Source organism: Lemur catta, chromosome 10 (genome assembly GCF_020740605.2).
Source record: "Lemur catta isolate mLemCat1 chromosome 10, mLemCat1.pri, whole genome shotgun sequence".
NCBI classification, from domain to species: Eukaryota; Metazoa; Chordata; class Mammalia; order Primates; family Lemuridae; genus Lemur; species Lemur catta.
The window spans coordinates 4,968,279-4,992,596 of record NC_059137.1 but is presented as its reverse complement, the minus strand read 5'-3'; the positions used below and the strand labels follow the sequence as shown (position 1 = coordinate 4,992,596).

At 50.6% G+C, this 24,318-nt stretch overlaps 1 protein-coding gene across 1 annotated transcript in view; it reads left to right on the top strand.

Annotated features, from left to right (window-relative positions):
* PRRC2B (proline rich coiled-coil 2B) overlaps positions 1 to 24,318 on the top strand; it is an 83,912-nt gene that overhangs the window by 43,860 nt on the left and 15,734 nt on the right. Inside the window, 14 exon segments of the mRNA XM_045563714.1 lie at positions 1,873 to 2,065; positions 6,599 to 6,914; positions 8,545 to 8,735; positions 11,282 to 11,477; positions 15,075 to 15,291; positions 15,933 to 16,926; positions 16,928 to 18,009; positions 19,317 to 19,522; positions 20,122 to 20,267; positions 20,862 to 21,003; positions 22,543 to 22,625; positions 23,142 to 23,333; positions 23,471 to 23,668; positions 24,104 to 24,190. Of these exon segments, the coding sequence (XP_045419670.1) occupies positions 1,873 to 2,065; positions 6,599 to 6,914; positions 8,545 to 8,735; positions 11,282 to 11,477; positions 15,075 to 15,291; positions 15,933 to 16,926; positions 16,928 to 18,009; positions 19,317 to 19,522; positions 20,122 to 20,267; positions 20,862 to 21,003; positions 22,543 to 22,625; positions 23,142 to 23,333; positions 23,471 to 23,668; positions 24,104 to 24,190 (4,243 nt within the window).

The window sequence follows — 24,318 nt, the reverse complement described above, 5'->3', positions numbered from 1 at the left end:
TGGACTGGTTTTACTCAGTGCCCTTTGGGAAGTAATTGCATTGTATCCTGGTCCTTCCAGTTTTTATTGTAGTAGCAATAGCATTGGCTAGTACTTTTTGAATACTACCTGCAGTTGCATTTTTGTGAGTAATAGTAAATAAGAATGCTTTCCTTTATGAAGTTGCCTATTTCCTTTATACATTTATCACATTTATTAAAATGTGATTAATGCTTTGTATTGTTTAGATATTCATGCTTTGCTATGTTGCAAATTTTTTTTTGCCTGTTTTCTTGTCAATAGGTGGATGTTTGTACAGTCAAGTCTGCGAGTCTGTTTTTTGTTATTTCTTCCTTTACTTCAAAGCTCCTGCAGTATCCCTCTCCTGGAAGGAGCTGGTGACAATCTTCTGCTGCTCTTTCTCAGATGATAGACAAAACATGAGCTAGTTGAAGCTTCTGTAATTTATTTTCATGCTTTTTAATTTCATCCAAAGCTTTGGATGTAGTTGGGACATAGCTACAGGTCAGTTATTGGAACACTAAGCTCAGAAGGAGATGTGACCAAGGATTTAGATCAAAGGCAGAGACATAAAATCTTACAGACTTATTGGAGCAGTAGGACACTTTGTTCTTTGTCTCTTTCAAGGAATGTGAATTGAATATTCAGTTAAAAATTAGACATGGGTTTTGGGCCCAGCTTTGTTACCGGCCATGACCAAGAACAGCTTACATTCAGAATGCCCAAACTACTTCCTCCCGAAACGAGTTTTTGTTTTGATGTTCTCTGAGCTGATTGATGACACCCAACTCTCAAAAATTCACTACAAGCTTCCAAGTCTTCTTTGACATCTTCTTTATTTCTTAATGCCTGATTGGCTCCTGAAACTTCTCTGGCTCTGTTCCCTCCTGATCATTGTCCCTGGGACCACTGGGACCAGCATCCGTCTCTTCTGGACCATCCAGGGGCCTGCCAGTTCATCCCTTTCCTTCCATCCTAACCTCTTACGGCCCAGCCTTCAGACTCTGCAGTAGTCATCTTCTAAAAACACAGATCTTCTGATGGGTCAGAAGCTTTCATGTTGTCTCTGTTTCTCACAAATTCAAGTCAAGTTGCTAGCAGTGGTCCCTCTTTCTGTCCTCCCCTAATCCACCTTACCTGCCTCGTCTTCCCTCCACCTCCACATATATGTGTGTGCATGGACACACGCAGGCACACGTGGCAGCACACCCGACCCTCACTTTTCTCTGATCTTCTGCCAGCTGTACTGGGCACTTGTGAATGCACACCTGTGTCTTGCCCGCGCCTGTGCTCTCACCACAGCATGTCGGCTGAGCTCAGCACGGGCTTCCTTCTTGTCGAGCCTTCCCTAACTCTGCCTTGGGCTTGTCTTTTCCTTTCCCACGCTGTGTGCTTAGCTTTGCTCCTCTTGTTCTTTCTGTTACGGCGCTAGTCAGTGGTCGTCTTTGTTCTTTTGAGGAGTATTTATTGAGCACCTTCTGTGCAGAGCACAGGAGGGAGGCTGTCATGTAAGGAGAGGGACACGTGTCTGGAAGTCCTGGTTCAAATCTGTGAGCTCCGCCCTACGAGAATAGCTCCCTTAACATCTGAGAGTTACTGACACTTTAAAATGAGGGGGTAATGAAAACTGTTTTGTAGTCCATGAAATAACAAATGTGGCATGTCCTGCCTGGGGCTTTGTGTAAAAGATTGCCTTGATAAATGTTGGTGCTGAGTTTTGGAGTTCACACATAAGAGACGGGGCCTCTATTCTGATCAAGGAAATTGGTATATGAGCAGCTGGACTTTAGAGTTCCCGAGGGCCTCTGATTGGTGAGGTCAGACATGCTTGGACTGACTTGGAAAACTTAACAGAAAGTGCGTTTGTCCTAGGAACAGCTGGGACCCCAGAAGGCAGCGGCAGTTGTCGATGAGCTCCGCGGACAGTGCTGATGCCAAACGTACTCAAGAGGAAGGAAAGGACTGGGCCGACGCAGTGGGTGTGTCTCGTGTCGTGCGAAAGGTGCCAGAGCCTCAGCCACCTCCCAGGAAGCTTCACGGCTGGGCGTCAGGCCCCGACTACCAGGTACTGCAGCCCGTGAGAGTTCTGTGCCTGGCTGATGAGCTGGGACACATGCTCTTTCCAAAGTCATTTGACCAGAGATCCAAGACAAAGACCACAACAGTCCTTTAGTTTTCTGTCCTGCGCATTTTTACCTCACCGAGTTCAGTGGCTGGGTTTCTGAAAAGCCCTAGGTGGGCATTTCTTCTTTAAATTAAAAAAATTTTGCAACAGCCACAAGGTTATAGAAAAGTTGGGAGTATAATACAAAGAATATTTTTTTCTGAACCGATCAAAGAACAAATTGCTAACCTGATCAGGCCCTCTTACCGCAGAGCACTGTGGTGTCTGTTTTCTACTAAAGCAGTGGCATTCGTTCCATCTAGGTAACTGCCGTCCCACCCAGGAATTAGCATTAGCACATCTCAGCTGTCTAATCCTCAGACCCCATCCTGCTTTCTATGTCCTCATGTAATAGAAGCCAGTTTAGACTCCCACACTGCCTTTAGCTGTCACGTCCCTTTCTCCTTCAGTCGGGATCACTTTCCCAGCCTTTCCTCCGCTTTCGTGCCTTGGAAGCTGTGGTGGTTCCAAGCTGGCGGAGCCCCCACGCTGGGTTTGTCTGGTGCTCGCTCCTGATGAGCCCACAGTTTGTGTCCTGGAGTGGAAGCTCTCTGGCGTTACACTGACTCCTCTCACTGCGTCCCACCCCGCCAGGTGGCCGTGACTCCAGCCTTTCTCACTCTGGCGACCTGCACTTGATCTCTTGATCAGATCAGCGCCGTGTCTGACGAGTTTTATGCTGTAGAGTTTCTCTTTCCCTCATTTTAATTGATTAAGAATTTTGTGGGCCGGGCGCGGTGGCTCATGCCTGTAATCCTAGCACTCTGGGAGGCCGAGGCGGGTGATTGCTCGAGGTCAGGAGTTCGAGACCAGCCTGAGCAAGAGCGAGACCCCGTCTCTACTAAAAATAGAAAGAAATTATATGGCCAACTAAAAATCTATATAGAAAAAAAATTAGCCGGGCATAGTGGCGCATGCCTGTAGTCCCAGCTACTCGGGAGGCTGAGGCAGTAGGATTGCTTAAGCCGAGGAGTCTGAGGTTGCTGTGAGCTAGGCTGATGCCACGGCACTCATTCTAGCCTGGGCAACAAAGCGAGACTCTGTCTCAAAAAAAAAAAAAGAATTTTATGGAGAAGCGATTTGAGATTGTGACTGTCCCATTTCTGATCAAACTTTCAATACATGTATTTGCTTATATCAGTGGGTTATAATCTGTTACTCCCATTACCTGGTTTGAAGCTCATGTCATCTTTGATCTGCCCACCGGGAGCCTCGGCAGGCTGGCGTGTGTGCTTTCCCCACGGCTCCCTCCTTACCGGAGCACATGCTTGCTTTCCGACAGTCACCTTTTCCACGCTACTCATCTTGCCCGGGATCAGCCCTTTCTCCACGTTTCCACGGAGTCCTAGTTTCTTTTAGTGAAGGATGATATTTAGAAAACAGTACCTGAGCCCCAAGAGTGCTCCTTGCTGTTGGGGTGTCACTGCTTCTGGGCCTCGTCAGTGGACAGAGTTAGGGGATGTATGTGTGTATACACGTGTGTGCGTGTATAAATACACACGTACATGCATATCTGTGTCTACATTGAAAACCCTCTGCTCGTGGTAACACCTCCAGTTCCATGGACTGTCTTCTAGTGTTCTCCCGTGGCATATTTCTTACTCCTTTTTCCAGCATATTAATGCTTTCTAATTTCCTAATATTTATGCTTGTTTGATCAATTCCTTGTGTGAGACCAGTCTCCCATCCTGCCACCACCCTGGCTCCCCGGTGCAGCTGCCCTCCCCACCCACTCGGAGGCTGCTGTCCCCACTCCAGGTGCTCTGCATCTCTCTGCTGGGCCACCTCTCCTCATCCAGTTTGGGCTCCGACTCCCAGACCAGGCCACACCTCCACGTGTACACCCCCTCGCCTTGCCTACACCCCCTCACGCCTTGCCTAGGCTCTGACCTCCACTCTGAGCCACCACAACCCCCTGGCACCTGACGTGTAACTTGCTTTGCCATCCGTCCCTGACGACAGTGGATTGACCTGGTCAGGAGAGGAAGAGCTGGGGAAGGGAAAGGCATTATTTTTAATACGCTTGATAAAACTTGCCATTTTCAATGCACTTTGCTATTTAAAGGGCTACTATTCCACATCTTGTTTTTTTTTTTCTCTTTTCTTTTGAAGAGGTAGGATCTTGCTCTGTTACCCAGGTTGGCAGAGTCATAGCTCACTGTGGCCTCAAACGCCTGGACTCCTGGGCTCAAGTGATCCTCCTGCCTCAGCCTCCCCAGTAGCTGGGACTACAGGCACATGCCACCACTCCTGGCTAATTGTTTTGTTCTTTTTTTTTTTTGAGACAGAGTGTCACTTTGTTGCCCTGGCTAGAGTGAGTGCCGTGGCGTCAGCCTAGCTCACAGCAACCTCAAACTCCTGGGCTTAAGCGATCCTACTACCTCAGCCTCTTGAGTAGCTGGGACTACAGGCATGTGCCACCATGCCCGGCTAATTTTTTCTATATATATATATTTTTAGTTGTCCATATAATTTCTTTCTATTTTTAGTAGAGACGAGGTCTTGCTCTTGCTCAGGCTGGTCTCGAACTCCTGACCTCGAGCGATCCACCTGCCTCGGCCTCCCAGAGTGCTAGGATTACAGGCGTGAGGCACCGCGCCCGGCCTGTTTTGTGCTTTGTAGAGACAGGGTTTCTCCATGTTGCCCAGGCTGACTCTTGCCTTGGTGCCCCGAAGTGCTGGGATTACAGGCATGAGCCACTGCACCTGGCCCACATTTTCTTATGAAATGGAATGTCCTTATTGTCAGTCTTCTTATTGAGTACCTCTTGTGTGCCAGGCACTGCTATGTACAGGGGACACAAAAGGAACCAAAATAGACATAGCATCACTCTTGGAAATTATTCTGCAATTAATCTAAATTTTCATTCATACGTTAGGGTGGCTCAGTATTCAAAAGAAGGTTTCACTTCAGTTTACTCATAACAACACTGTAAATTAACTGAGTAAAGTCAACAAATTTCTGAAAATATATTGTCTCAGTTCTAATCTTTTACAGAACATTTAGTTTATGAAATGATAGCTAATCTTAGGGCAGTTTAGATTTCTTTCTTTTATTTTCTTTTATTTTTTTTTTAAGAGACCAGGTCTTACTGTTGCTCAGGCTGGTCTCTAACTCCTGAGCTCAAGGTATCCTCCTGCCTCTGCCTCCCAGAGTGCTAGGATTGCAGGTGTGAGCCACCGTGCCCGGCCTCTTAGGGCAGTTTAGAAAAGCATGTCGAGGGGAGTTTACATGTATATGGCCTTTGAGTCTGCTACTTCACTTCCAGGAAATTATCTGAACAAAGTTAATGAGGTCCGTGCATGAAGGCTTATCTGCAATGGTGTGTTAAATACCAGGGGATAAGGTAGATTACAGTACAAGTCATGAAATGATCATTATAAAACATACACGAATGTTTATAAAACATTCAGGATCAGTGGCAAAGTGAAAGAACAGTGCGCAGTTTTATCCTGGTTATGTTATATAAACTGTACCTTCATGATTCTAAATTGGAAGTTTATGTCTTATGGTGATAGTAATAGTCTCTTGACAAGAAGTTAATTTTTCGGAAAAAACTCCTTGACTGCAGTATATGTGTTGCTTATTTCTTTTACTGAGGTATAATTAACCTATAAGAAAAGGCATAGATTTTGGTTTGTTTCTGTTTAATGATTTTTGACAGTTGTATACGTCTGTGTAACTACCATTGAAAACAGAAAGCCCTATTTTTTGGATAGTCAAATCTCACGGACTTGCGGTGGCCGGGTTCCAGCACCACTTGCCGTCGTTGGTGCTGGCGTGTATTCTGCCCGCAGACCAGCGTGAGATCTCCCCAACACCGCGTGTTTTCTCGCTACGTCGCAGGGCCCTGGTTGTTTAGTAACTGGCAACCAACAGGAAACTCAGGAATGGATAAATATCCAAAAGAGATGTTTTTTAGACATTTTTCATTTGAAGCTGTTTGGGTAACAGTGACTTTCATTCTCTTGTGGCTTTTAGTAGCCGGGGGTTCTGTATGTCCAGGGGGGCAGGAGTAGCTATTTTGTGATCAGCAGCGATGACGGTGGTTTCCTGCTCCTGTTCATTAGCCACGGAGGCCTCATTTATGTGCCATTAGCAGTGGTGAGAGCAGCCACTTCCTGAGCGTGCTCTGTGTCACTTGTGGTGTTGAGGGCTTTGTAAGCGTCATTTCCTTTCACCTTCGCAATCCCAAGGGCTTCGTTTGTGCCCCTGTTTTATAAACGAGTACAGAGGTGTAGAGAGTTGGTGCTTGCCCATACCTCGTTCCACGTGTAGTAAAGGACAGAGCGAGATGCAAACGCAGGCCTGCCTGCTGCACGCGTGTGGAAGGTGCTTGAGGACCCTGGGCTGGGGAACTGCTCCCAGAGCGGGAGTGGCCCTGTGTCCTGGGGCTGTGACACCATCTTAGCAGAGACTTTGTTCTCTTGGCAGAAGCCCTCAATAGGCAGCGTGTTCCGGCAGCAGTCTGTCGAGGACAAGGAGGACAAGCCGCCCCCGCGGCAGAAGTTCATCCAGTCAGAGATGTCCGAGGCAGTGGAACGAGCCCGAAAGCGCCGGGAGGAAGAGGAGCGCCGAGCCCGGGAAGAGAGGCTGGCCGCCTGTGCCGCCAAACTCAAGCAGCTGGACCAGAAGTGCAAGCAGGCCCGGAAGGCGGGCGAGGCCCGGAAGCAGGCAGAGAAGGAAGTGCCCCGATCTCCAGGCACCGAGAAGGCATCCCCACAGGAAAACGGCCCTGCTGTCCACAAAGGTAAGAGGAGGACCCTTTTTCCTCCAGCTGGAAGCCCTGGGGTGTTGTCAGCAGTGTGTGATTTGTGCCATATTAACTTCATCTATAAAATGTGGTGCAGGGTGCACACCTGCCAGCACGAGGGGCACGCAGCACACCCCACAGTATCTAACGCGTAGGAAGCATGTATGTGGTGACTCCTCATCATTGTCACTGATATTGTCACTATCACTGCTCAGCCAAAGACACAAGTGCTAGAGGACCTTCACACATTAACTGCTGGGCGAGTTGTATTTAACTCGTGCTAGTCGTGAGCCGGGGGTCTTGTGAAATGTAGGTAACTCACACGTCTCCTCACCTTGGGAGCTGCATGAACTGGTTTTCAAGTTGCATATAACTCACACACAGAAAATCATAAAAAATAACAGATCGTTCATTAAGTAAGAAAGGATAGTTTTGTTTTCAAAGTTTTTATTCTGTTTTTATAATAGAACACTGGGGCCCCAGGAGGAAACATGTTTTTTCTGCTGTGGCAGTCAACGTGTTAATAAAACCACAGGATCCTTTTATGTGGCACGAGGAAAGCTCACTTGCTTATTAGAATCCATTTTTGCTGGCATTAAAGGACTGGATCACAGGGCCCCATAAAAGAGACGTTGAACAGGACTGTGGAGTGGAGAGTGTCTCTTGTAGCTGTTTTAAATTTTATGATTGTCTATATTCTTTATAATTTTCTTAAGTCAGTTCAGATCAACTGTTGTTAGGAGAAAAGGGCTGATGTTAGTTTTGGTCCCTAAGGGCTTCTCAGGTGGGGTCTGATTGGTGATCTGACGGGCATAGTGCCCTCTGGCCAAGGAACTGAAGAAGTGGGCACTTGCCTTCTGACCTCCTCTCATTAAAGCTTGAGTGGGTTGTGCCAGTCTCACGGCACTCGTCGGGGTGGAGTAATGGAGTTGTGTTGAGCATTTTCTACTTGTCAGGCACTGTTTTAAGTACATTGTGTGAATGTAATTCTCACAAAAGCCCTTTGCAGTTGTTATCCTTATTTGCAGATGAAGAAATGGGCAAGTAGAGGCTAAAAAACACGTCCAGGTCACACAGCCTTTGGATATGTTGAATTCTGTTGGATGATGGAAGGTGGCTGTCTTGGGGGTTCCTGGCTGTCCTCTAATTTACCAGCCCCTTTTTATTTTTAGAGACAAGGTCTCTGTCGCCCAGGCTGGAGTTCAGTGGCACAACAGCTCACTGCAACCTTGAACTCCTGGCCTCAAGCAGTCCTCCCGCCACAGCCTCTCAAAGTGCTGGGATTACAAGTGTGAGCCACTGCACCCAGCCTGTCCTTCGTTTTTAATAAAACTCTCCTGGAATCAGATCCCAGCTCTGCCATTGACCGTGTCACTGGGAGTGGTCGCCCAGCCTCTTCACCCCTAGTTTCCTCTCCTCTAACGTGGGAGCAGGTGAATCCTCCTCACAGTGTGTTGTGGGGATCCTGAGATCATGCGTGTGGCCCCTTTGGCCCAGTGCCAGGTTCAGGGGTGTGCATGGTCTAAGCGTGGAATGGAAGTGCCAGCAGGAGAAGGCACTTGCTGGTAAACACAGGTGGGCTGAGCTGCCGTGAGCTCACTGTGCTGTTCCTCCGCTTCTTCTCTAGGCTCCCCAGAACTCCCTGCCCAGGAAGCCCCCACCACATTCCCTGAAGAGGCACCCACAGTGTCCCCGGCTGTGGCTCAGAGCACTAGCGGTGAGGAGGAGGCCAGGGAGGCTGGGTCCCCGGCGCAGGAGTTGAGCAAGTATCAGAAGTCACTTCCTCCCCGATTCCAGCGCCAGCAGCAGCAGCAACAGGTAAAGACATAGGATGTTAGGAGGTTGTTGTAAACAGACCCGACCACTGAGCAGACACCGCCTCTCCCCCTTCCCCATGCCCACCTTCAATTAAAAACAAAACACCCTCTTGAGTCCCAGCAAACAGCAGGGATGTCAGGAGTTGCACCCCAAAACTTGTGACCTTGGTAAATCAGCCCCAGCTTATTTCTCCACGTGATGAGGGCCCCGTGAGTGAATACAGCCTGTGTTGTGGATTATTGATCTTGCTTTCTAGCATGGTGAGGAAAAGAGTTCCTGGTGTGTGCCTCGAGTTCCATTCTGTTTAGCTTGGAAAGTGGTTCTTTTCCATTTCAGCAGGACACTTTGGACACTCGGTAGAGTGACAGTGAGCCCTGTGCTGGGGTCCTCCCAAGGCACAGGGGAGGCCTATGAGCTGTTTCAAGAGCTGTCAGAGGCATGTCAGCTTTGGGTTAGGGACAAAGGCTTGAGTTCCCGTCCTCATGGTGCTGCCTAACTGGGCGCCTGTGGCCAGGTCGGCTGTGCTCCTCCAACCGGTGTTTCTTCGTGGACCGGAAGCGTGGGCACCTGCCTAGCAGCGTGGCGGTGACTCCTGCAAACTGATTATCAGTGTAATCGTTACTGGTATTTTACAAACTTTAAAAGGGCCCTACTTTTTGCCCGGAGGAAGAGCGTGTGGATAATGGTTGTAATCACACCAGCCTCTCCTGGTCCTGGTCACCCGGAAGCACTCAGCAGCAGTTGCGCTGCTTAGTGTAGTAAGAAACGAAGAACGAAAGGAGTCCCTACTGAGGAATGGTGCACTGTGGTGGGAAACTGAGATATTAATAATACGTAGACTTGCCCCGCAGCAAGGTGTGTAATAAGTTATTAATATTAACTGAAAATGTTTCAAAATATGTGTGCCTGGAGAAACAAACCAAGGTCTTAAGGCTTCTTCCAGTATCTCATTTCATTTCCTTTAAAATTTTCAGCACAGCCTCTCTTCTTCTTTGGTCTCCTAGGAACATTCAGGGGTTCCTTAATTGTGCTTTTATAGCATTGCGGTATAAGTGAGCACTGCACAGTTACTGGTGTTGTTGGAGTAGAATTTCTGATTAGGGAGATCTGTGGAATTACTTGTGTCAAACACAACAGTGACAGCTGCTCTAGGTAATTCCTTGTAGGGGTGGGCGAGGCAGTGATGCGTAAATCCTTCCTTGAAAATGGAAAGGTGTCTGGAAGTCGCAGGGCAGCCTATCTGATCGGATTCCCTGAGGACCTGGGGTCTAGACAGAAGGAGTAGCTTTTGGGTAGAGGCTGTAGCCTTCTGTGTGGCTGGAGAGTTAGTGACTCTAGTGTCTTGATAGATGATGTCTGTTTATCGAGCACTCCTAAAAGGTGCTGGGGGCAAGGATGCCACAGTGAGCTAGGCACACAATCTCTTGAGACTTAGTGAGGGATACCAACATCAAAATAGAGTAAATGGTTGTGAGTGCCACAAAGGAGAAATGGCAGTTCCACGAGAGCAGAGAACAGGGTCTCATTATGATGGGATTCCTAGAGGAAGTGTTGTGTTGTTGTGTTGTGTTGTGTTTTTAGAGAGAGGGTCTTGTTCTTTTGCCCAGGCTGGAGTGCAGTGGCGTGATCACAGTTCACTGCAACCTCAAACTCCTGGGCTCAAGTGGTCCTGCCACCTCAGCCTTCCTAGTAGCTGGGACTACAGGTGCACGCCACCATGCCCAGGTGATTTTTGTATTTTTTTGTAGAGATGGGTCTCACTATATTGCGCAGGCTGGTCTCAACCTCCTGGCCTCAAGTTATCCTCCTGCCTAGGCCTCCCATAGTGCTGGGATTATAGGCATGAGCTACTATACCTGCCCGGGAAGTGTTTTTTAAGCCGGATACCTGGGTTTAGGGGTGCAGGGAAGAAGAGCCTAGCAGACAGTGGGCCCAGCATGTCACCATGGCCTGAAGTGGGCAGGCAGAGACATGGAGGGCAGTCACTGGAGTCACAGCTGGAGATGCAGGTCGAGCAGGGTCTCGCAGGAGCCTGCAGATCGTGTGGAGCCTGGTCAGATTCGGGCTGGCAGGCAGAGAGCGGTGGGGAACCAGTGAAGGCTCTGAAGCTAGGGGTGGCTGTGTGGAAAAGATCACACTAGTTGAGTGTGGAGAATGGATTGAAGAGGACAGGTGGGAGGAGGGAAAGGAGGATGACCGTCCTCAGATGATGGCGCTAGGCAAGAAGAGAGGTGGCCAACATCTAGAGGTTCCATGGGAAGGGTGCTGGTCGGTTGGTCAGTTCCAGGAGTGTTTAATCTAAATGAAAACCGAGCCTGTCTTGTGTAGCACTGGTGCGTTGGGCCCCTGTCATGATGGCATGGCTTGTCCACCCAGCCACGGAGATGGCTCCCAGTCTGAGCCGTGATACTCAGGTCTCCCCTTTGAGCAGCTACCCATCTCTTCCCTCTTTGGTCTTCTGTTCTGGGTGGACTTCTGTGCCGTCTGCTGGCAAGTGTCTCTGCCCATCCTGCACCTGCTAACCAGGTCTCTCTCCGCCTGGGCAGGAGCAGCTGTACAAGATGCAGCACTGGCAGCCCGTGTACCCTCCGCCTTCCCACCCCCAGCGCACCTTTTACCCGCACCATCCCCAGATGCTCGGCTTCGATCCCAGGTGGATGATGATGCCTTCCTACATGGACCCCCGGATCACACCCACACGGACCCCCGTGGACTTCTACCCCTCCGCCCTCCACCCTTCAGGTAAGCACCAGGGTCTAGCCAGTGGCCCATACCTGGAGTGTATGGACTCAGGATAGTGTGGTGGTTAGGGTGTCACCTTGCAAGTTAGACACACCCACCTGGATTGTAGTCTGGCCTCTTGGTCAAGTCACACGATTGTTCTGAGTTCAGTGTTCTTATTTGCAAAGTGAAGGTACAATAATAGTTCATAAAGAATTGTTGGGAAGAATAGTCAGTAAGATCGTGCATTGTAAATTGCTTTAATTAATTTTAGATTTCTGCTATGTCTTTTTGTCTCTCTTCCCATTTGTAATGTTCTTTGTGTCTTTTCTCTCTTTTTTCCTTGATTAGTCTTTCCCAAGTTTTGTCTAATGCATTTTTTTAGAATTAGCTTTTGGGTTTCTTCATTCCTCTGTCTTATTTCGGTTCAATAATTTCTGACTTTTCTTTCTCATCGCCTCTGAAATTATTGTTTTTTTCTAACCAATAGTGTTAGAGGCTTAGTGCACGAATTTCTGGCTTTTTATCCTTACAGTGTTAATTTTTAATGTAACCGCCTCTGACCAGATAATATGGTCTGTGCTTAAGACCAGGGGGTCAGCAACTTTCTATAAATGGCAAGTTAGTAAAATTTTTTAGGCTTTTATCAACTACCTATTCAATTTTGCTGTTCTAAGACAAAAAGTACTATAGACAATAGTGAATGTACGAGCATCGTGGTTTTCTGGTAAAGCATAATGTATAAAAGCTGGCGACAGGCTGCCTTTTACTGAAGAGCTGTGGCCTGCTAACCCATCCTAATCTGGGTGACTTGACATTGTTGAGATTTTCTTTGTAGGCTGTTACATGATCATTACTTTTTAATCATTCCATGATTGCCTACAGAGAATTCTCCATCAGAAGCAGTGTATTAAATTGAGCTTTCTAATTGTGTTTTGCAAATATCTGTATCATTACAAGTTTTTATCCCCTTGATCAATTACTAAGAGGTGTGTTGAAATCTCCCACTATGATTGTGGATTTGTCAAATCTTCCCTTGTAAGGCTGCCAATTTTTGCTTTGTCTATCTGGAGGCCTACCTGTGTGGAAAAACAGAAGAACAAGATGCAGTTCTTCTGTTTTTACATAGCAGTTAATAGTGCTTTCTGTCTTTACTGTCTACTTTGTCTGACAGCAATATAATTATTTTCTTTCTTTCTTTTTTTTAGCGATAGGGTCTCTGTCACCCAGGCTGGAGTGCGGTGGCATGAATGTAGCATATTATAACCTTTAACTCCTGGGCTCAAGCAATCCTCTCGCCTCAGCCTCCTGAGTAGCTGGGAACATAAGTACCTGCCACCAAGCCCAGCTAATTTAAAAATATTTTTTGTAGCGATGAGGTCTCGATATGTTGCCCAGGCAGGTCTTGAATTCCTGGGCTCAAGTGATCCTCCCACCTTGGCCTCCCAAACTACTGAGATGACTGGTTCCAGTTTTCTTTTAATTAGGGTTTGTTTGATATCTTTGTTTCAACCTTTTGCTCTCAGCCTCTCTGAGCCCTTATTTGTGGAGAGTGAGTGTATCTTTGCATCCACAAGATGTGTATGGTTTTACCCAATATGAAAATCTATGACTTTTAATTGCCAAAGTTGGTCCCTTTACATTTATTGAGATTAGTGTATTTAGATTGTCCAACTGTCCTATTTTATGTATTCTATTCATTCCTCTTTCTGTATGCTTTTCTTTTTATTTCCTACCTTTTTTGGATTAAGTTTTACTATTCTTTTTGGATTTTTTCCCCTTCTACATTCTATTACTAGATGTTAGTGGTTACTTTGAAATTGTAACATGGGCCCTTGACTTAGCAAAGGCTCATCAGTATCGTTAACCCTTCACCTAAACTCTCATTACCTCCACCATCAGGCTTACTTGTGGTTTTTGCCTAGAATTTCAGTTCTTCCTTGGTTTTTTGCCCACCAAATAGTGATTATTATATTTGTTGTTTTATCTAGTCTGTGCTTATTCAGATTTACCTGTATATTTACCAGTTTTTTCCTATCTTTTTTTCTTCCATCTGGGTTGAGTATATTTCTCTAGGAAGTGCATTTTTCGGGTCTTCAGTAAAGTTTTTGGCAATAGGTTATCTTTGTCTGAAAAAGCCTTTATTTCACCCTTCTGAGTGATAGTGTAGCTGGGTATAGGTTGGCAGTTACCATCTTCCAGTGCTGTGAAGGCAGCCATCTGTTTTCTTCTGGTGCCTATTGTTGCTGAGGGACTGATCATTTTTGGATAGTCTGCTCCATTTTTTCTCTGACTTCTTTTAAGATCTTCTCTTTGTCTCTGGTGTCCTGGAGTTCTATGTCGATGTGTTGTGTCTGTTTTACTCTGCTTAATACTCATTGCTAGAATTGAAGGAAGTATGTCTTTAATCACTTCTGGACTCTCTTCATCTAATTATCACTTCAAATATTACTTCTTCCTCATTCTTTTTATCTTTTCTTTCTAAGACTTCCACTAGGTTGAAGGTTGTACCTTCTCATTCTGTCTTCCAAGTGCCTTAAATGAGGAGGAATATATAAAAGACAGGGTGCCTCTGTGTTGCCCTCTGGGAAACTGCCTCAGAACTATTTTCTAGTTTGTTCTCTCCCCAGCTGCGTCTAATCTGCTTTCTTACTGTCCTGAGTAAGCTTTTAATGTCAGTGATTATATATTTATTACTAGAATTGATTTTTTTCTGTTAATTTTTTTGTTTGTATTTTCCTTTGTTTTTAATTCTTCTTTTATGCTTTTAATCATTTTATATATAATTTTCCAGTGTTTAACAAATTATTCTGTTATCTCAAGTCCTGGGGGCTCACTGTAAACTCGTAGTGGGTTACTTTCCGCATGTGCTCTGGCAGCTGGGATGGCAAGTTCAGTTTTGACAGAGTTTTGTCTGTGGGGACCCAGTATGGTTTGGGTTGAAGGTCTGTCCTTCCAATCTGGTTTTGTGTTTTCTTCTGCCAGCCTAGAACCACCTTTCATGTTAACTTGGGAGGCTTCTGGACCATTGTGGGAGGTAGAAATCTGAACTCCCCATACCCCAAGGCTCATGAAAGAACGCATGTGGTTTTGGATTCGGGGGCTAGGGGTGGGGGGTCACTATTTTTTCTCTGCCCTGGGCCAAGCCAAGGCAGACTTCCTAGTTAATTCCTAGTACTAAAGAGCGTACATTTGTCCACTGTGCTTTTTGCGGTTGTAGCCCTTTGAGGGTCTTTATTTTCAGTAGCGTCTCAGTTGCAACTCTCTGCCCTGTACAGAAAGGCCTTATCCCCTGTGCCGTGAGGGTGTCGAAGGCCAAGCCCACAGGTTTTCTACGACTGACAAATGTGCTTCCCTCGCTCCCCTCCAGGGAAAAGTCAGAGTAGTATCCGAGAATTAAGATAGGACTTCACAGGTCTTTGGACAGTTCAGATTGCATGCACGTGTGCTTTCAGAGTTTCTCTGATCAGAAAAGATGATGAACCCTGTGATGTTTAAGTGGGCAGGGTGTTGTGTGCATGTGATAGTTGGGGTGACTGGTCTACTGTGAGCCTTTGACCCTGAGATCGGGCAGGGCTCTCTCCACGAGATGACGAGATCAGCCTTTGCCTCCCCCAGGACTGATGAAACCCATGGCACCCCAAGACCCTCTCAGTGGGACTGGCTGTCGCTCTGAGGATCAGAACTGTGTGCCCCCACTCCAAGAGAGAAAGGTGACCACCATGGATCCGGCCCCCGTGTGGAGCCCAGAGGGCTACATGGCCTTGCAGAACAAGGGCTACTCACTCCCCCACCCGAAGTCGAGTGACACCTTGGCTGTGGACATGCGTGTCAGGTGAGATGAAACTTGGGGCTACTGCCTTGCCGCTGGAGGGAGACCCCAGGTCCTGACTGAGGGGCCCTGGGAAGAGGCACTGCCCCGGAGGTGGGCTCCTCTGAAGGGGCGCCAGTGCCCTCTGGGGAGGAGAGTGTGAGGGGGCTTGACTGCTTTGTGTGAGAGGCTCTTCGCGGACGGCGGGACTTGAGGAGGAGAAATCCTGGGGTCTCTGGGCCGTGGGTGCATGGCGAGTGGGTGGGGGCCTCACGGGGCAGGTGGGGTCGAGAGTGGGTCTTGGCTCGTTCCTGTTAAGTAAGCGAAGGTAGCGCTGCCATCCGGTGCCCCGACTCTTCACGGACGCCAGGCTCCAGCTTGTTCTTTGAACCAGAGGATTGCCCAGCTGCCACCCCCAGGGTGGCACACTGCAGCCACCCGTGGCCACTGCACTCTTCATTCTCTCGGACTCCAGGGGCCACCGACCAGTCCATGGCCCAGCCGCTCTGAGACGTGTTTAAAGATAGCGCAAATGTTGGTGCTTGTGTTTTTTTCTTTCTTTTTTTAAAAAATTTTTTGCTTTTTAAAACTAAGCTCTGTGTTCAGCGTGGAAACCAGGAACCAGGCTCCAATCACATTGACTGATTTTTCTGGTTCCTTTTCAGGAATGAAAGCTCTTACTCTGCCTCACCCGGAAGGTCCGGGGGCATAGGTGCCCAGCGCGATCTCTTTGAGGAGAGAGGGGAAGAGTACTTGAGTGCTTTTGACAAGAAGGCCCAAGCAGACTTTGACAGCTGTATCTCTTCTCAAAGAATAGGCCAGGAGCTTTTGTTTCTACCCCAAGAAAATGTTCAGGAAGCAGGTGCTCCTGGGGGTCACACCCAGAACCTCAGGTGTTCCCCATTGGAGCCTGACTTTGTCCCAGATGAGAAAAAGCCAGAGTATGGCAGTTGGGACATTAGCCACCAGCCAAAGGCCGCTGACATAGCCCACAGTGTGGAGCAGGAGGCGCCCCAGGAGGGGCCGTCCTTTAACATCTCCTCCTGGGAGAAGGATGGGAGCCCCAGCAAGCAGCCATCCCCAGAGCCCGAGTGGACGCCCGAGTCCCGGAGCTCCGGCAGCCAGCAGCAGGAGCAGACGGGCAGGATGCGGAGGTCGGGGCCCATCAAGAAACCAGTCCTAAAAGCCCTCAAGGTAGAAGATAAGGAGAAGGAGCTGGAGAAGATGAAGCAGGAACTCGGGGAGGAGCGGCTGGCCAAGGAGAAGGAGCAGGTTCGCACGGCGGAGAAGGATGAGGATGAAGAGAATGACCCCACCCTGGCCAACTCCTCTCCCTCCGCCTTGGAGGACAAGGACCCTGCCCACGCTGCTTTTGGCCGTGAGGCCGACAAGCTTGAGGAGGACGAGAAGCCTGACAAGGCCTGGGAAACCAGACCCTCACGAGAGTCCAGTGATGTTCCCCCAACAAAGAGAAATAACTGGATCTTTATTGACGAGGAGCAGGCCTTTGGGGTCCGAGGGCAGGCCCGGGGCCGGGGCCGCGGTTTCAGAGAGTTCACTTTTCGCGGCCGGCCTGCTGGTGGCAACGGAGGCAGCCTCTGTGGTGGGGGTGTCCTCGGGGCCCGCGGCATCTACAGCAGCAGCCAGCGGAGCGGCCGGGGGCCGCGGCCTGCGCGAGTTCGCCCAGCCGGAAGACTGTCCCCGGGCCAGGCCCCGGCGAAGGATCGCCAGCGAGACGCACAGCGAGGGCTCCGAGTATGAAGAGCTTCCCAAGCGGCGCCGGCAGAGAGGCTCCGAGAACGGGAACGAGGGCTCGCTCCTGGAGAGGGAGGAGAGCGCCTTGAAGAAAGGTGACTACAGAGATTCCTGGCGGTCCAACAAGATCTACTCCGAGGACCATAACGGTCTGGACGCCAAGAGCCGAGGCCCTCGGGCCTTCGGGCGAGCTCTCCCTCCCCGGCTGAGCAACTGCGGCTATGGGCGGAGAACCTTCGTCTCCAGAGAGTCACCCCACCGGCAGAGCAAGAGTCCAGGCAGCTCCTGGCAGGAGTATGGCGCTTCCGACACGTGCGGGTCCCGGCGATCCGCAGACAGAGACTATATCCCTGATTCCTACAGGCACTCCGACTCATTTGGCAGCAGGGGCTTTGAGGACAGCCGCCTGGAAGACAAGAGGTCCTTCTTCCAAGACGACCATGTGGCAGATTCTGAAAATGCAGAAAACCGGCCCTTCAGGAGAAGGCGCCCCCCGCGCCAAGACAAGCCCCCACGATTCAGGCGCCTCCGGCAAGAACGTGAGTCGCTGGGCCTGTGGGGACCGGAGGAGGAGCCCCACCTGCTGGCGGGTCAGTGGCCGGGTAGGTCCAAACTCTGTCCTGGGGACAAGAGCAGCGCTGTGGGTCGCAGGTCCCCCGAGCTCTCCTACCAGAACTCCTCCGATCACGCCAACGAAGAGTGGGAGACGGCCTCCGAGAGTAGTGACTTCAGCGAGCGGCGGGAGCGACGAGAAGGCCACGGGGCCGAGCCCGACTCCCAGGTGGACGGTGGCCTGTCCGGGGCCAGTTTGGGTGAGAAGAAGGAGCTGGCCAAGAGGAGCTTCTCCAGTCAGAGACCCCTGGTTGACAGACAGAGCCGAAAGCTGGAGCCGGGAGGGTTTGGGGAGAAGTCCATTAGGCCAGGTGGTGGTGACACTTCCCCCCGTTATGAGAGCCAACAGAATGGGACGCCTTTGAAAGCCAAAAGGTAACACCAGAACACCATCCCAGGCCCTTTTTGTTGTCGTCCTGTTGTTTAGCAGCACTGAATTCATGCATGCATGCCCACCCTGGGTCAGGTGCTCCATGGGGGCGCCTGCCCCCAAGGCCATTGTGTGTGAGTGTCCCCAGCACTCCTGCATTGCTTGTCTGCTTCTCTCACGGTGGTGTTGTGGCTTGAAAAAGCTAAAGCTAGACACCCCCCTTACCCCCATAGTTCTCTTGTGGCAGCTGTCCTGGCACCTGGTCTCCGTAAGTGTCCTTGGAACCTGTCAAGGGGCTACCGCCCAGAGGAGCATTGTCTGTGCGTGGACCTGGCTAGCCTTGGTCAGTCCCCAAGACCCTGCTCCAGAGCTGCTGCCAGGCGGTGGCCTGGGGGCCCTGCTGGCCTTCTGGCTGTGCAGAGGCGACTCTTCCCAAGTGGCTGTCCTCCGCAGCGAGGAGATGTAGCGCTGCTGCAGGGGTTGCCACCTTGGCACTGTAGGAGCCCAGCAGGTGCAAAGGGAAGTGGGCTGCCTGAGGCCTGTGAGTGTCTCTCTGGAACCAGAGGCTTCCAGGAGGACGGTCTGTGCTCGGTGGCAGCTCACTGCCCACAGGCTGCCCTGTACTGGGGAAGGGGTTGCTTGTGCAAGGTTTACGGATTGCCCATAGTTCACGTCTCAGGTAGTGGGATGCAAGGTGTGTGGACGCCTTCCCTGGCCTCAGAGCGTATTGGGAAGATTGCTTCACATCCCCCATCCTCCTTAGAATTCAAGGCACAACCTGGGGTGCTCCTGCCCCCAAAAAAGGAGCCACGGGAAAATGCTGATTCTTTTAGCTGTTGGTCTGGCCTAGCTTTCCAGGGCCCAGATGCCAAGACTTGGCTTTGCTTCAGATCTCTGCCCTGGGAGCGTGGGCAGGCCCAGCCCCCTGGCTGGTCCAAGTCTCCTGGATGAGAACAGAAAGGTCAGCAGCTCTGTTCTGAGCGTATTCCCGCCTTTCTCTCCCTGCTGCGGTCTGCTGAGTTCGGCCTGTAGCGGGGAAGAACAGAAGTGCCGAGCCCTGGGAAGGGGCTGGTGAAAGAGCCGCCTTCCTCAGGAGCAGGTAGAGCTCCGTGCCAGCAGGGGTGGGATGGGGGCATTCCACGTGGCATTTGCACAGACACAGACGCTGCTGCCGAGGGGTCAGCGAAGGGAAATGGACCTAGGTCAGGGTGCTGTGTTTGTGTGTGGGCTGTGTGCACATGCGAGATTCCCTTCTCTCCCCTCACCAGCCTTTGGTGGTTTCTGAGTTAACAAGATCCTCTTTCCTCTATAGGTCCCCAGATGAGGCCTTGCCTGGAGGTCTTAGTGGCTGCAGCAGTGGGAGTGGCCACTCACCCTACACCCTGGAGCGGGCAGCCCATGCCAACACTGACCTCCCTGAAGCCTCCACAAAGAAGGCAGAGAAAGAGGCCAAGCTGGCTGCTCAGAGGGCAGGCGAACAGGGAGAGACCATGAAACAGTTTGACCTGAACTACGGAAGTGAGTCTGGTCCCCCTCCCAGCTTTAGAGGGAAGAAGAACTAGGCAGAACTGAGGGCCACGGCAGGTGGGGACTGCTGCGTCACTGAATCTGTTGGCTCCTACAGCTGCCCTGGCCAGGTGCTGCGCGAAGTTCTGGGGCTGCAGTGTTGACCAGACAGGCGAGATTCCTGCCCTCATGTGGCTCACAGCCTGTTGAATCCCCATGACACCCTGCGGCTTTCCAGTTTTAAAGAGAGGAGGCCCAAGGCCCAGAGAGGTTCAGTAGCGGTCCAAGGTCACACAGCTGGCTCAGAGCAGAGCTGGGATTTAAGTGTGCTCTTCTCTAAGACTGTTTTCTTAATTGTAATGCTACTCAGGCCTCTTTGGTTTGAGATAATAGTGAGTTAGATCAGAGGGGACGTGAGAAAGGTGCAGAGATCATGTCCAGATTTTCGTAGGCCCTGGTGAATATACCACAGCTGCTTGGCAGTGTCAGCCAGGCGCTGCCTTGCTTCCTGAGCTGAGCCTGTCCTTAGATGTCAGGAGCCTATTGGGTTGGGTTATTCTTGCTTTCTGATGAATGGAAACACTGTCCCTTCTCATGAAATCTTGGTTCAGATGCTATCATTGAAAATTGTGGGTCCAGCCCTGGAGAGGAGAGCGAGGTGGCCTCTATGGTGGGTGAAGGCTTCATCGAAGTCCTGACAAAGAAGCAGCGCCGCCTACTGGAGGAAGAGAGAAGGAAGAAGGAGCAAGCCGTGCAGGTAAGCGGGGGAGGGCAGGCCTGCAGGTTGCCCGAGAAGCCAGGGCTGGAGGGTAAGAGTCTGAGTGAAGCCCACGGAAGCTGGGAGGAAGAAAGGAGTATTTATTAAGCATGCAGTATCTCGCAGTGCCTGTCCTCACCATAGCCCTGTGGGAGTAGGTGATGGTATCACTGTTCTGCAGAGGAAGAAATTGACTCTCAAAGAGGGTGACTTGTCCTAGGGTGACAATAGCTGACCTGTGGCCAAGCCAGATTCAGACCTTGCCCGGCCTCCCAGGTCCCCCCTCCCCCCCAACACACGCACACTGTGCTCCAGCCTGAGGGTAACAAGATTCATCCTCTGGGAGTCTGGGTGTCACTTGGGTCATGAACCCTGTGCTACAAGGGGACTCACTCGTCTGCAGCCCTTCCACGGGGTTGGGTTTGCCTGGTGTTGCAGTGCACTCTGTGGTTGAGGTCCTGGGAGTCATGAGTTCCAAGCATCTCTGGAGCAATTTTGGGTGGTGTGATTTTGGCGCCTGAGATACTTGGCCTGGGGAGAGTTTGTCAGTCTTCATGCCTCGGGCTACACTGTATCACTCCTTTCCTCCCGTAGGTGCCTGTCAAAGGTCGAGGCCTTTCGTCCCGTATTCCTCCTCGATTTGCAAAAAAGCAAAACAACTTGTGCTTGGAACAAGGTGATGTGACCGTGCCTGGCAACAGCCTTGGCACTGAGATCTGGGAGAGCAGCAGCCAAGGTAAGGGGCAGCACATCTGGGCTCAACCCCGTGGCCTGAGGTCGTCTCACAGACCGGGATCTCCTCTTAGGGGCGTCCTGCTGCTGAGCAATGTGTGCAGCACTAGCTGTTTCGAGCCAGAGTGTCGAACGCCCTCTTAGCACTGTTTGCTCATTATGTCATGATCTGGGAGAGGACAGCCCAGTGACCCAGGGTCCCTCAGGGAACGGGTCCCACTTTCTTTGCCCACATCAGTCATCCTTGTTTATCTTACGGAAAAACAACGGGTGGCTGATGGGGAGACCACCGAGACCTCAGAAGCTCTCTTACCTGTGGTGTGCCCTTCCCTGGTCCTGGAGGAAAGTTTCCATGAGCTCCTCCCCGAACATTCTGGGGAAGGCAAGCCTGAGTAAGATATGCCTCACCTTTTGGAAAAGTTTATTTTTCCCTGAAAAATATTTTTCTCAATTTTATACCCAGTGCTATTTTTCTGGAAACTTTTTCTTTTAAAATATAAAACCATCTTGAATGCCTGCTTTGGGCAGGGCCCTGCACTATGAACCCTGAGGGTGCATAGACAGGTAAAACAAGGGCATTGGCAGTTCTCAGGGGAGCTTGGGGAGACATCTGTTTGCAGCTGATTTGTATGCAAAGCAGCTGAGGCTTCCAGGGTGCAGTGTGACCTGACCCCAGGGCCACACGGCGTGCACCCAGGACTCTGGGTTCTGGGCCTTCATTCAGTGTTCCCACATGGCCTTCCCTCATGTACCTAGTGAAAACTTTGGCTCCAACACATTGCAAAGTAACATCAGATGATATTCAACTCTGATTAAAAGGAAATGATCTTTTGATAAAGCATTGATAACAGTGTGTTTGGTAGAGTGTGAGAGTGATGAGTATTATGGTATAAATGTCCAAAAATGCCCACCCGCCGGCTTGGTTGAGCAGTGCATGCTAGACTGAAGAGTCATCCCCTTTCATCACATCTGTTCCTCCAGGACTTTGCAGTGTCTCATTGGTTGCTGAGACCAGGGACCTGTGGATGGTTTCAGAGGGCCCCTGGGTCTTAAAACAGCATGTAAAGCTTTGTGTGCATATACATTTTTCTGGGCTTAGGGTCCGAGGCTGTTGTTAGATTCTCAGGGGGGTCTGTGAGCCAATAAAATTTGAGTAATACCCACTTGGATCTTTTAAAAAGACTTTAGAGAAGCTGCCAACTTTTAAAAATAAATAAGGGAAAGAAAGCAGTAACAGAAGGAGTGATAGGGAATTCAAACCGGTGTGAATAAGAAATCGCTGTTGCGTTTATTGTTGCAAATAATCCATAAAATACGGAGAAGCTCATTCGATGAAATCCATCTGAGGTTGTTGGAAAGTTGGGTAAAGCCATCAGATCAGATCTGCTCACGAATGTGTCATTTGCAGGGGTCGGGGAGGCAGTCAGGGGAACTGGATTTGTAAGCTGTACCTGTGTTTGTTTTTTAAGACTCATGAACTCGTGTTTTTCGAGAATAGTTGTTCCTCTTTGATGACTTGACTCTGTCTTCCTCCCTCTGGCAGCGCTCCCCGTGCAGGCCCCAGCCAGCGACTCCTGGAGGAAAGCTGTCACTGCCTTCAGCAGCACTGAGCCTGGCTCTGCCGAGGTGAGCGTGGCTGAGGCTGCGTGCCAAGCGTGTGCTCGCCGTCCACGGGGCTGGCTTGCTGTGGCCCCTTCATCCCAGCCTGCCCGAGGCTGTTCCCACAGGCCCTGGCTCGTCACTGGTTTTCAGTCTTGATTCCGGGTCTGTGTGGGGCCTGTGGGAGGAAGAGAAGGGTGACAAAGGGAAGCCCCTGGGTAGGGAAAGGGATTGAACAGCGGCCTCCTGAACCGGACTCGGTGGTCACTCAGTTGGATTTGGGTCACGAGTAGACTGAGTTGGGCAGTCATGGTTTGGGGCCCACAGAGAGGTCTGGTGGCCGAGAGCGTGAGCAGGCTCGGTGCATTTGGCCACGTAGTTTGCAGGCGCCATCAGCAGGTCAGGACCAAGATTAGGACAACTCGTCGTGGGGGCAGGTGGTTTGGGGACTTGTGTCCAGGGCTGCACACAGTCTTACTTTCTGGGTAATCAAGTTCTGGAGTTTGGGGGTCAGGGCTCTAACCCGTCTTGTGCTCTGCACAGCAGGGTTTTAAGAGCAGCCAGGGAGATAGTGGTGTTGACTTGAGTGCCGAGTCTCGGGAGTCGTCCGCAACCTCCTCGCAGCGCAGCTCCCCGTATGGTACTCTGAAGCCGGAGGAGATGAGCGGGCCCGGCCTGGCGGAACCCAAGGCCGACAGCCACAAGGAGCAGGCTCAGAAGCAACCTGAGCAAAAGGTAACCTGGAAGTTCTCTCACGGTGGCCCGGGTGGAAGGAGCCATCGTCTGTCTGCCTCCCCTATTCCCGGGGCACTTGGACGCTGGAGACTGCGTTGTCCCAGCCTGTGTGTCTCAGCCTCTGCTTTCTCATCCAGGATTCAGAACAAGGCTCGGGACAGAGCAGGGAGCACAGACCAGGACCCATCGGCAACGAACGCTCGCTGAGAAACAGGAAGGGCTCGGAGGGGGCCGAGCGGCTGCAAGGGGCCGTCGTCCCGCCTGTTAATGGGGTGGAGATTCATGTGGATTCTGTGCTGCCTGTGCCACCTATTGAATTTGGAGTCAATCCAAAAGTGAGGCTTTGATTTGTTTCCTTTCCCTTTTTCTTTTTTCTTTTTGGTACATGGACAGGGTGGGGCTTAGACAGGGTTGCATCCTAGAAAGAGCAGGAAGCTGGGAGCTGAGCCCATTCCAGGGGCGAGAACGTTGGTATGGAGTCATGAAAGGGCCAGGTGCTATCGATTGGCCTTGTAGGTTGCCTTGGTGGCACTAGCCAGGCTCAGCCGAGCAGGCTGGTGACCTTCCCTATCTCCGCCGGCCACCTGGTGGGCAGGGAAAGAGGAGCAAGGGTGGCTCCCTGTCTCATGTGGCACCAGGAAGCACCTATCTGTCTTGCTCACGTGTGGCTCCGGGGAATGCTGCTTAGTGGACTTCCTGAGTTGTGGTTACTGTATGCCTCTGGGCAGGGGTGAGGCAGGATTTCATGGGCTGTTTGCCCTTTTTTCCAGGACTCTGATTTCAGTTTGCCGCCCGGCTCTGCCTCTGGTCCTGCAGGAAATCCAGTTGTCAAGCTTCAGGACGCCTTGGCCAGCAATGTAAGTCCACACCTCCACCTCCAGCTCACTCTGTTCCCCCACTGCTGGCAGGCCCTGGGTCAGAGGAGAGACAGGATGGCCTGGCTTTGACTCGTGACTCAGTCTCTAGCCAGCTACATGTCCTCGGG